The sequence below is a fragment of the Capra hircus genome, chromosome 8, assembly GCF_001704415.2.
Source record: "Capra hircus breed San Clemente chromosome 8, ASM170441v1, whole genome shotgun sequence".
Classification (NCBI taxonomy): domain Eukaryota; kingdom Metazoa; phylum Chordata; class Mammalia; order Artiodactyla; family Bovidae; genus Capra; species Capra hircus.
Window position 1 is genome coordinate 57347932 of NC_030815.1, and position 12341 is coordinate 57360272.

General features: G+C 40.8%; 1 protein-coding gene across 3 annotated transcripts in view; it reads right to left on the minus strand.

Moving 5' to 3' along the window:
• Nucleotides 1-12341, minus strand: part of LOC102170232 (transducin-like enhancer protein 1) — a 91618-nt gene that overhangs the window by 33789 nt on the left and 45488 nt on the right. For 2 of the 3 annotated variants that reach the window (XM_005683807.3, XM_018052101.1), the window contains exons 7-8: nt 11493-11697; nt 10729-10745 (exon numbers count right to left, since the gene is read on the minus strand). In XM_005683807.3, coding sequence (XP_005683864.2) covers nt 10729-10745; nt 11493-11697 — 222 coding nt within the window. The remainder of the gene's footprint in view (nt 1-10728; nt 10746-11492; nt 11698-12341) is intronic. The other variant, XM_005683808.3, reaches the window with a different exon arrangement.

The following is a 12341-nucleotide window of genomic DNA, read 5'->3' on the forward strand; positions in this document are numbered from 1 at the left end:
TCTATTAGACGTATTCTGTCACTGTAAGAGTCAAAGTGGGCCTTTCTAAAAAGACACAAAGAGAGCGGGTGGGATTAACAGCATGCTTTCCTAAAAGGCAAATCACATTTTCCACAGTCACAATGAAGGAACTCTTTTGAATTCTTTTAATTTATTGTTGAAAATAAGATTTGGTGTTCCTTGCCAAGAGCACTGAAATTTAAGACCCAAAGCAGGAATTGCAGCCAGTGAATCTTCAACAGCAAGGCCAGCTCCCACACACAAAAGCAGGAACAGGGACTAATCTTTTCCACAAACCACACAGGATACTTTCCTTCACATGTGCTGAGTATGAACTGCTGACCCAAAGAAAACAGGCATTTTAGATATTTGAGGGTCACATGACACGATCTGACATCCCTTCAATTCCCATCTCCCCTTGGGCTAAAGCATCAGAACATGTTACAATGAGTTCTTTTAAGTGTGGGATTAGCATATGCAAGAGGGCAATTTGTTCAGTGATGTGTTACTGCCTTGAACAATGCGGAACTGGCCGTGCAAAAACTTCCTTTCTCAAAGCCCAGATAACCCGTTTCTGAAAGATGCTGGAGAACTCAGTCTGCGGCCAACAAACAGTGATGCTACCTTTCTAGGCTGCAATTTAAAATACAAAGGAGCTTGGGAAACCCTTGAAGTAAGACCACCTCTAATGCAATAAGTACCAGGAGCAAATCTTTAAATAAAGGTCCATTTTTAGAGGCCCTGGATGGGTCTTCTGTCCTAACCAGCCCAAGGAAATTAGCCAGGTGGCTTGCTCTCAAACCGCCCTCCTTCCGTGCCCTGTGAAAACTGGGGACCCACCATGGGAACATTCTCAGCTCAACCACACTCAGGAGGAAATCAAAAGGCATGCTGAAGCCCCTCTGCCCACTTCAGAGGCTGCCTCTGAAGCAGCTGAGCTTTCATTCATGACCGTTCAAGTTCCACAAATGCCGGGAGGCTTACATAAAAGCAGTGGTAGCAACCAACACAATTCAATATAGAGCAGCTCAGAATAATGTCTCGAGCAGTGTGGGGCTGAAAGGTGAGCTGGCTGGATCCCTGAACTAATTACCTTGGCAAACGTCTGCTAAAAACTAACCCCTCTGACCCAGACCCACTGCCTGACAGGACGCAGGAGACTTAACAAAACTCCTGTGAAGTGCTAACACACACACTGGGGAAGGGAGCAGCAGCTTGTGCTCAGTGGGAAAAGTGTCCAAACACGCTTGTCTGTGTTCTAGATTATATCAGCCCCCAAGTCTCTTCCTCCAGACTCAGACCAGAAGCAGTGAGGGCCAGGCTGCATCATTCTCAACCTGACATCTACCCATGCGCCCAGCAGAACACAGCAGTGTTGGTGTCCACTGGCAATTTTAAAGTCTCTCTCTCCAGGGTCTCCTGAGCAGCTCTCCTGCTATAACTAGCATTGGGCATCCAAACCACTCAGCTACTCAAAGACAGCTTTCCAATGATCTGATTTTTTTCTAACGTCAAATGGGACTGTGATCACAAAAGTAAACGACGTGCCTTCTAGGAACAACGCAATTTTTGCTACGAACAATAACATTCCTCTGGCTGGACCCTGGCAAGCTGTGAGGCTTCTGCATCTCCATGTCAGAAGTGAAATTCTCATTCCTGTTTGAGCAGCTTAAGTGAGGCCTATAATCTGAATGAGTTCTGCAAAGCTCTGAGAGTACTTCTAAATTTAGATGGGGTTGGTAATTAGCACTCCTGCTTATCTGAAAATTGGCTCCATTCAGATGGAAGATTGAGACAAGTTACGAAATGAAATGTCTCATCATACCTTTGATGGTATAAAATTGATTCAAAACACGGCAGCAAGGAGTGTGGGCTGGAGAGGCCCGGGACAGCCACAGTCTGGAGCCAGCGGGTGCCTGGCCCACGCTGCAGCCCCACCTGTGACAAACCACTTTCTTGTGGTTCCCATGTGCCCTGTTTGCTGTGATTGTCCCCAGCATCTTCCAGCCCTGACACTGCTTTCATTGTTGTTCTTGACTTTAGCAAATAGTTCCAGCCTAATGAACTTCAATTCACCGTTGGCAGCAACAGTTTTGCTTAACTACTGCCTAGGTGACCTTCATCTTTCACAAGTCCCTCATTTGATCCTCAGAACCCACAAGTGACCACATGGGTAGTGCTGGATGTCTCCTGATACCGTAAGTCTTCTTCCCTTGGGCTATGTTTTGTTCTCACACATGGTCTTATGTTCCTCAGGGCTCAGCAGCAGAATAGTCATTCTGATGGCTGTTCTGAGACATTTTACACACATTTTAAGAATGAAGAGACTATACCTGGGTGCTGACTGAATACCCTTTGGGTCCTTCAAAATTTACGGTTCCATTTTGATTTGTTAGATTTGAAAGAGGACAAGACAGAATTATATTTAACATTAAAATTTAATATTCAATCAACATTTAAGAAGAGCCTGTTTGTAAAAGAATAAAACTGAGGTTGCTTCAAGTTACTGAGAAAGTCATGCATTCTAAACACAGAAGACAGTTAGGACCAAACCTCTGATGAGGCTAAAGCAACCTTAAAACATATTCATTGTCTTTATCCCCCTTGTTTTATCTAGAGGATGTCCAGAAGGCGAGGTGATTTTCCTGAAGTCAAGAAGCTTCTGTCCATTAAGTCAAAGTGTTGCACTCCCAAAAGAGTGATTTTTAAACTCAGTTTATGTACACTGAATACTTGTACCCAAATACTTGACCCCCCACAAATACCTCTCACTTAAAAGTCATATTGGCTCTTTAACCTATTGAGCCTAAAATTCTAATGTGATATAATAACTACTAATGCATGCTTTCTTGGATTTCCCCCACCTCCTAAACACAGATACATCTTGCCTTACTTGGTACATGCCCACCGTAACAAAACTGTGAACATATCAAACACGAAAAACATTTTACAGCTTACTTTAAAATGACCTGAAAACAATCCCAAATTCCTGGCTTTCCACTCACGATTCCTGCCATTTATAACCCAAGAATCACACTAAAAAAACACCCCAGCAGAGAGCAACAAAATAGCCCAGGTATCCACAGCCCCAGTTTCATGCCCCATCAATTATTGCCAACAGTGGTTCCATATACCTATTTACTGCTTCTCCCTCTAGAGTCTGTATTTTGAAAGCTATTTATCTTCCAAACAGCGTTCATCAAGTAAAATTCACTTTTCAAATATTTATTTGCCAAATAAATATTTAATTGTGAATTAGAGTTTTTTAATCAACATGAAAACTAGTGTTACAACACTGAATGATAGACTCTAATTCTAGCCAAGAAACTTGATGTTTTATTTCACCTTGCAGCTGGTAAAATTTAATTATCTGCCAGAATTTTTCAAACACTGTAATTACTGGGCAGACTTCTACTACAAATGTTCCGAGAGCTGGGATTTCCAGACTTTATATAAGTTTTCGTTTGTTTAAAAATTTTCTTAAGAACCAAACAAAATCATCTTATTTACCTTATGTCTTCCCTACAAGAACTCAAAAATAGAAGTTTCATACAGCTCATGGGGGATATTACAAATCTGAGCAAATCAAGATCTAAAAACACGCTGTTTTCAAAATAAGCTAAAATTTGAAAGCCGTGATGATTTTCTGCACCTTTCAAGTTACACACACTGGTGGGAACAGAGCCAAGTAAAACTATAAAGGGACAGGCAGATGAAACAAGTCTCTAAAGAAAACAAGATCCCCCTGGAATGTTCAGCCCAGAGACAGTGTCTAAAAGACCCGCTATCCCAACTGGCATGCTTTTCTCTCCATCTATATACAGAGTATTCATGAAATGATTAGATGAGGTCTAAGAACAGAGAAAAGGCGTGAACCACAAGAAGGGACCTATCCCTTCTAAATCTGGAATATTTGAGAGCCTAAAACCTGACTGGGCATGTGAACTGATAACAGGTGAATTGTTCACTATGGTTACCCTGTGCTTCCCGAGAGTCCTTTCTTGCACCAACAGTGATGTGATGGTTAAGAACAGAAATGAGAGTGAGCAAAAAAGCTACCCAGAAAGCATAGGAAGCCTTCGAATGTTATAACCTGTGGTCAGATTCAGAGCACAATTTCCCAAATAGGGGAAACATGTTGCATAGAAACACACCAGAATCGTTCCCTGCTCAAGATGAGTGGGCCCAGGTTAACTAGAGAGTTGGTGGTATTTGAACTAGTGGGTAGAAGTGGACAATGTAATCTCTTAGAGTAAAAATAAAATCCAGACATGTAAGAAACAAACCGTACCTTCTACTTACAATTTAAATAGAAGAATCTTTTGAATTTCAGAGCATTCAGTCGACTCAGAAGAAAATGTCAAGATTTGGACTTTGTGTTACCTTTATTCTGACCATTCTGGAAAATAATGTTTCTATTTCATGCTCTGAACACCCACCTACTCAAGACCAACATAGAGAGACTTAGCTACTATAATATCAATAATAAACAGTCTTTATAGTCGTATTCCAAGAATTTTACTTTTCTTGGGCAATTTAACAAGAATGGCTGTGCATGTATACTGAGGTATTTTGGAAGGTAAACTCCAGATATATGAGAGAGAGCTGGTTTACACTGATAGTGTTGCCAGAACACTTTATAAGAGCATTCACGTCTCCTTCATCTACTCTGAGACCTCAAAGCAATTCTTTTGCCAACCAAATCTAAAGCTTGAAGCCACCAGCAGCAAATGTGAAAGGAAAACCCGCTCATGGAGACAGCAAAAGCTAGACAGGTTTCCCTAATGTGAAAATAATGCACATTATTCAAATGGATTTCTTTAGCTGCCATGCTGATTCCCCTTGGGAACAGTCTCCTCCTCACAGGAAAAGTGTTTGTGTCAGAGGTACAGATTGGAAACTCATGACACCTCATTTATCCTCAGTTACACTAAGGCAGTGGGAACCTAATTTGCTAGCACACTCTACGCTGACAATTAACTTCTCAGTGAACATTAAAACAATTAGGTAACGACACACCCCATCACATCTGTGCGCCGCCTCATCCACACCTGGCACCAATTAAGCCATCACTCTGTGCGTACTTTGTGCTGCGGTCCAGTTGGTCATTCACGCCTTCTGTGACAAGTGCACTTTTAACCTGTAAAACTAACAGAATCCCCACTTGTCAATGGCAAAAAGTGGAAGCAAACGGAGATGTGTGGAAACGTAGAAAACATGTCTTGGAAGATTGGCTATGAACCAGGTCTGAAGGGTAAACATCTATTTTTCACATGGTTTGAAGGCAAAATACAGGGAGAACAATAAAAACAAAACAAAACAAAACATGTTCCTGCACCTACATTTGGGAACTCAGCACTGTTGGATGCAGGTGGGTGACTCGAGAGGATGCCCAAGATAAAAGAGCTATAGACACACACCCAGTGACATCTGGGCTGGAAGAAGTGCTAAACCACGAATACCTTCAGCATCACTCTCTATGTCCACAGTTTGCTTTTCCACCTCCTTCTCCAGGTAAAACAAAACGTTTTCAATAAAAACTATGGAGCTGAAAAGAAACATAACTCCTTAAGAATAATCTTTAAATGACCTCATAACACCTTTATTCCCCTCATCAGGACCTTGGTCACAGCAAAAATCAAGCTCTATTTCAAACCTTTTCTAGAAGCATGTTTGTAAAGCGCTCTTCGGTGCTACTGCCCCTGTTCATTTGCCAGCCCCTGGTGAGAAGCTTCTACTGCCAAGAAAAAGGTCCTGAAACTAGAAAGCAGTGGGTCAGGACTGGGCCGTGGTGTCTGATATCTGACGGCACTTACACCCATCTCTCCTCATTGGAAAGATGCAGACAGTTTGCTGTCCGGCGTTAGGAGGGGATGTTGAAAATGATGAGCAGACACCTCACCTGGCACAGGAACACACCATTCCCAACAAGCAAGAAAGCGCCAGGGTCCTCCTTCCCTTGGGGGTTCACCCTTCTCACAGCAGTGATGCTGGGTTTCCCAGAGGATCTAGTGTATTTTTTTAAGTACAGAGTTTTAAGTTCTACCAAAAGAAAAATCTACTGAGGCCACTGCTTCAGAAAATTTAAGTTGTTCCCTACTGTGCCTTAAATATAGAGATTTCAGGTAATTCATCTTAGTTTTATCCTTCATCTCCACACAATTCCTTGGCATAGGCCAAGATAAAGTCATCAATGTTTAGGTGAAAACACCTCCTCTGAGCCCCCATTTACCTTTGATGAATTCCAGCATCATTCAACTGACCAAGTTCCTAAGAGACTGGGGATGTGTTTCGTGATGCTGACACACAGAAAAACATCAGGACCAGCCGCTCAGTCAAGTGGGCCCTCATCGCCACAGAAGCCTCACACAATGTGTGAAAAGGAAAGGAAACCACAAGTAACTATGCTGAAGGTGACCAACGACGTTTCCTGTTGTCTGGCTCCCCTGCAGGTAGATGCAGGGAGGACCTTCCTAAAGGCCTGCAATGGCATGTCTGATGACTTCCCATTTGTGGGTCCTAAACCCTCACCCTGCAGGCAGCCACCATTGCCATTTTACAGATGAGATAAGAAGGTCCAAAAGGATGAGGAATACTGCCTGTGCAGCCAGAATTCCACTGGGTCCGCCTTAGTCTAAAACCTACCTTCTTTCTATCACTGCTCCTTTCCCTCCCACACACCCCGACACTGCCATGGCCATAAAAAGCCACAAGAAGACAATGTGACATTCACAAAAATAAAATTTCAGAAACAGGCCAAGAGTGAAGTTCTTCCCAAAGCAAGCCTCACAGTTTATTCCCTCTTTGCCCTCTATTCTGCACAGTGTCATTTCAGAAAAAGGGAAGGGGTGGGTGGTCCAGAACTAGGATCTAGTCCTGCCTCTGCCAATTAACTAGTCATGTACAACAGCTAGAGAAGAGAAAAATAAAGACACCTTCTTAACATCCAGTGATGGCTGTCATAACCACTTCTTTAAGTTCTAAATGTGAATGTGATAACTGTAGAAATCAGTTGCAGGAGTGGTAATGGAGTCCCTCAGAAAGATGATCCATATGAACAGAAGCACCCAACCTCCCTGTGCTTTGTGTCTGAGAAAATGATGTGTGCTAAGTACATTCTGTCATGTTCAACTCTTTGTGACCCCACGGACTGTAGCCTGCCAGGTTCCTCTGTCCATGGGATTCTTCAGGCTAGAATACTGGAGTGGGTTGCCGTGCCCTCCTCCAGGAGATCTTCCGGACCCAGGGACTGGACTGGATCTCTATGTTTCCTGCAAGTGGGTTCTTTACCACTAGTACCACCTAGAAGAAAATGATAGTGATGCACTATTCTGACCTAAAGAAGGTGAAAAGTACTTAAGACTTTTCAGAGCCAGGAACCCCCCTTGGAGAATTTAACGGGAGTTATGATCTTTTCCCAGCATTACATAAGAGCACTCACTCACAGTACTCTACATACAATCTTAGGGGTATTCAAGGGCCTTCTGAAGTCCACTCAGGAACCTGCCTAAGTTTACAAACCGTCCCATTCTAGAGTCTCTCCCAGACAGCCTGCTCTAGTCTCCTCCCTTTTCTAGATGTTCCAAATAATGATCACACGAGTGAGGTATTTCAGTGCTTTTCATTCAACATATAATTTGACTCTGACATCACAAGACATCACTGTAAAATGGCAGCAAGTATACGCAGTGCTCTCAGCCAGTGCTTGGCACATAGTAAATGGTCAGTAAATATTTGTTAAATGAATGAGTACTTAAATAAACACCCTATCACATTTTTTTAAAAGCCATACAGCTCCTTGTCAATTCTCTAACTCCAGGTCTTTCAAGCAGACTTAATTTAAAGGAGATTTTCTTCAGCCAAAATGAATTTAGTGCAATTCATCTTTAAATTAACTTGAGTATCTAAATTTTATTACTCTTGAAGAAATAAAGGCTTTTGTTAGGTCATTTCTTTGCTCAGTAGTAGCACTCTGATAAATAGGCTTACATTAAAATAAAAAAAAAAAGGTTTGTGAATTAGAAAAACAGTAGTCAAATCTTAAATTAAAATCAATAGCCAAACAGCAAATTACACCTCTCTTAAGTTACTAGCTTTACCACTCATCCCTTTCAGAAATGAGAAACTTAAAAATCGTGTCCTCTCTGCTCTTAGCTCTTTCCTTTCCTGGGTTTTACATAAAACAGGTTACATTATAGGTCATTTGTTTTCCCACCATAAAACCTTCAACTAGCGAATGGAATAGTTTAGACTCAGAGATAACAATACATACACACTCAATAGTTCCCTCTGGATCTATTGAAGTCCTTAATTTTTGCACTGGATATAAGAAATATCTGTTCAACATAGAAAGAAGAGTAGGAAAAAAATAAAACTATATGCCAGCCTAGAATTTCTCAGAACTCCTTGGTCTTATTTACGGCAGAGGTTCTCAACAGTTTGGTCCAATGGACCTCAAGGGTGTCTCTTTGTGGGCAGATTTTAATACTTAAACCAAAACAATATATGGCAACAAACAGAAGGCAAAAAACTGACAAGAACTCAGATACCCCAGGCATTAAACACATTTGCAAATGTGCAAAAAAACAAACCCACTCTTTCCACTCTAATTTTAAATTTTGGAAATTAGTTATTTTTCACTAAAAATGTTATTTAACACAATTAAGTAACTCTTTATCTGTTTAAAAATCTGCTTTATTTCGAACCCAGAGACTTTTCAAAATATATGACATACATAAACAAAAGTTCTCTGGGGCCATCAATTTCTTTAAGTATATGAAGGTTCTGAGACTAAGAGGTGTGAAAATCATTGCCCTAGATAGCCACTGCTCTTAAACACTCATTGAGTGAAAAAACAAAACAAAACACCTGTATAATCAATTGAGTTTATCTGCCAAGTGAAATTCAACTTCATAATTCAAACCATTTATTAAATAGTTAAGTATTATAATATTTTAGGTGTTAATAGTACACATCATCTCATTCTGAGTCTCATATTTAACTTTACATAAAGTTTGAAGAGTTAGTTAATTTTACATAACTGCAGCAAAATCCCACATATATAGACAGTGAACAATTTAATTCCTCTCTACAGACTGAACTAAATGTTTAGGTTACAAATTAGTCTAGTTTCTCCATCTTATACAATCATCACCATGAGTTTTCTATAATAATTATGCAGGAAACTCAGTATATATACTTCTGAAAATGTTGAAATTATACTTAAGACTTGACAAAAGTTCGGTGTAAAAAAGGAGACATGCAAATAACACATAAAGTAACCATGTATTTTATATTATTTTATAGATTGGTTTATGCAATGTATCTACCACATTTGGACTTGAAAGTTCACTGACTGCTAACTCAATATGGACTTACTAATAACTAAACTAGCTGGACTTAAAAACAACCCACAGCTGCCTGAAACTGAAGAACTATTTTGTACTTCTTTAAGGGTACAACTTTCCCATAAATCAAAAGTTAGTTCCTCTATAAATCAGTTTACTTAGGTCTGTACTTTGGGAGTAGGTGATTTTATTTTCTACCTCTAATTTTTTCTCCCCTCTTTTTTCTTCCTAATATTTTGAACAAGAATTTCATAACCAGCTACCTCATCCTTTCACCATTACCTATTCCCCTAATATACTCTGACACATAAGCATACCAAGCTCAGTCCCAAAGAAAATTTTGAAAACAGTTACTATTCTACACAGAAGGTGGAGGGAGGGGGGGATCTAAACTTTTTAAACTAAAAAAAACCTACATATCTTCCCCCCAAACTCATAAGAAAGTATCAGAGTGATTCAAAAGTTCAGTATCCCATTTTTAAACCGTATTTAGATTGAAGATTGTCAAAATACTGCCATGTTCAGCAAGAAAAAAGGAAGGAGGAAAGGGGCAAAAACTATAGGTTATCTTAGCTGAAAAGGGGCCAGTTTCTCACTGTTTGCTCCACAACATGTGAGAGGTGCATTTGAGAGACAAGCAACCCCACAAGTAACTGGCAGATAAGTGAACAGATCAAACATAAAGTGGGCTTCTCCATTTTATATAACCGTTACCATGAGTTTTCTACAATAATTATGCAGGAAACTCAGTATATATACTGAGATTTAGGCTGGTGAAAAAACGAACTCAATAAGCACAGAGCTCCGTGAACTCAATTTTCTTGGTTTTGAGAGATTACTCAAAGACTCAGTTCTTTGGACTAAAATAAAGTTCAAGTTCACACTCCAAGGACGATTATGAAAAGAAAACCAGATATAGAAACCTAGCAACTAAGATGCATTTGCAGAGGATAATGATGGTTTAGGTAGAAATAACACAACACTAACCAATTTCACATATGGATTATGACCTCTTGCCTGCAGAACTGACTTACGAAAATAATGAATATGCTCTTACATCAGAAGTAAACCTGGACTCGAAGTGCAATGATAAACATATTTTTAAAATGGGGCACGTAAGGATCAAAGTGTATTTTCAAGTGAGTAATCTTAGCTTTGCCTCCCTCTCATCCGATAAAAGTTTTATACAAAAGGTGGGGGTTGGGGGAGAGAACAGACATATTAAAATAAAAAAAATTAAAAAAACAAGTTGCTGAGAACGATAGGGTAGAATACACGTGTCTGTGCCTATATGTACAGAAAGGCGGCTGGGGTGCACCGTGGGGGTAGGAGGAGGAACGTGTTTTTATGTGCAGCAGGCACATAAAGTAGGGGTACTTACTGTGCCTGGTTCTCTGTCTGCTCCCGAGGTTACCAAGAAACGCACAGACATGCCCGTTCAGACACAGAGGCAAGAACAGAAATAAAAAAAAGGGGGGAATAATTAGAACACAAGCCCCAAACAGTTTTAAAAATGGCTTTTATTTATATAAGTCATTGCACATTCCTAATACAGTGATTTCCTGAAAATTACAGTATTTTGTAAACATAAGATTTACAGTTTAACCATACACAAAAGCCTATTTTTTTAAAATTTCTTGACAGAATAAATTACTCTTTTTTTTTTTCCAAAAAATTAGTCAAGTGCAATTTTGCCCAATATTTAATGCATACTAGAATTAAAGCCTATGAAACTAAGTAGTAACAGATGCAATTATCAAACCTTTCATTTGAACACATTCACTTTCAAATTTAACTTCTTATTTCGCCCCATTTAACAACATTACTTTCTTTGAAAATTACCCAATTAAGCAGTTAACAGTTTTCCATAATATGGTACAGGCCACTGGCATTAACGAGGCAGTTGCCAAGATGTCAAGATGCCTGCCATCTAAAGAGATGGAGAAATCTACAGATGCCCACGTTAAACCCTGAAAACCTCCAGGGTGAACTGTGTTTCAGTGGCCAAGCTTTGCGACAGACAGTTCCTCTTAGCTCATTGTTTGCGCTCTGTATGGGTTGGGGCTTTCTTTAGCGGTGCACAAACTTTGCAGCACTGTAAGAGTGTTAGGACAAGGTCCTAATCTGGCTTGCCCGGCCTCTCACCTCTGTGGTGCTCTGCATCGTGGTGCTTCTTGTCATCTTTAATTGCCAAGTGAGACTGGCCACTCAGAGCACTAGACAGCGCCAGGAGGCCGGCACTGCCGCCGAGGGGCGGGATTCCAGGAGGCTGAAGTCCCGAAGGGTGAGGGGTGAGGGGCACTGGAGGTCCGTGGCCATGAGAAAGATGCTGAGCTTGCAACTGCTGCTGCTGTTGGAGGTGGTGGTTGAGAGGAAGAGGGAGAGAGAAAGAAAAGGTGGTGGTGGTGGTGGCGGCGGCGGCGGCGGCATCCGGGTAGAAACCAGACATGACATGAGAGGATGGAGGAGACAGATCAGGTTACACACACACACACATAGAGAGAGAGAGGGAGGAAAGGGAGAAAAAAAAAATGTGGTTAGTACGTTCAGTCCATCAAAAGCCTGCACCTGCTTAGTTTAATCTTCCCAAAACATAATCCTCAGACTAACATTGTCACTTTCTGGCCTAACTCACACCCTGAGAGCGTAGCTGTGCAAGCTTGGATAGCTAAATAAGGCCTCACGTATTAGTTAGCCCCATCTCTAGGCAGCCCCAGGGTTGAAATCCAGTGCCGTCACTGAATCTAAGATGCCACAGATTTTGGGTTCATTCTGATTTCAGAAAGGTCGCAACAGGGGAGGCACAGATATGCATCCTACAATATAGTATCTATATTCTCAACGAGTCACAGGTTACTAGGCGATTCCATTCTACCCCAGCATTCTTGTATTAACTTAACACATGGTAGGATGAGACAAAACCAAATATTCACTTTAGTTAACAAACCCAGAAAGAAGGAAGAACTAGCAACTCTTATGCACTTGTGTGCCCTT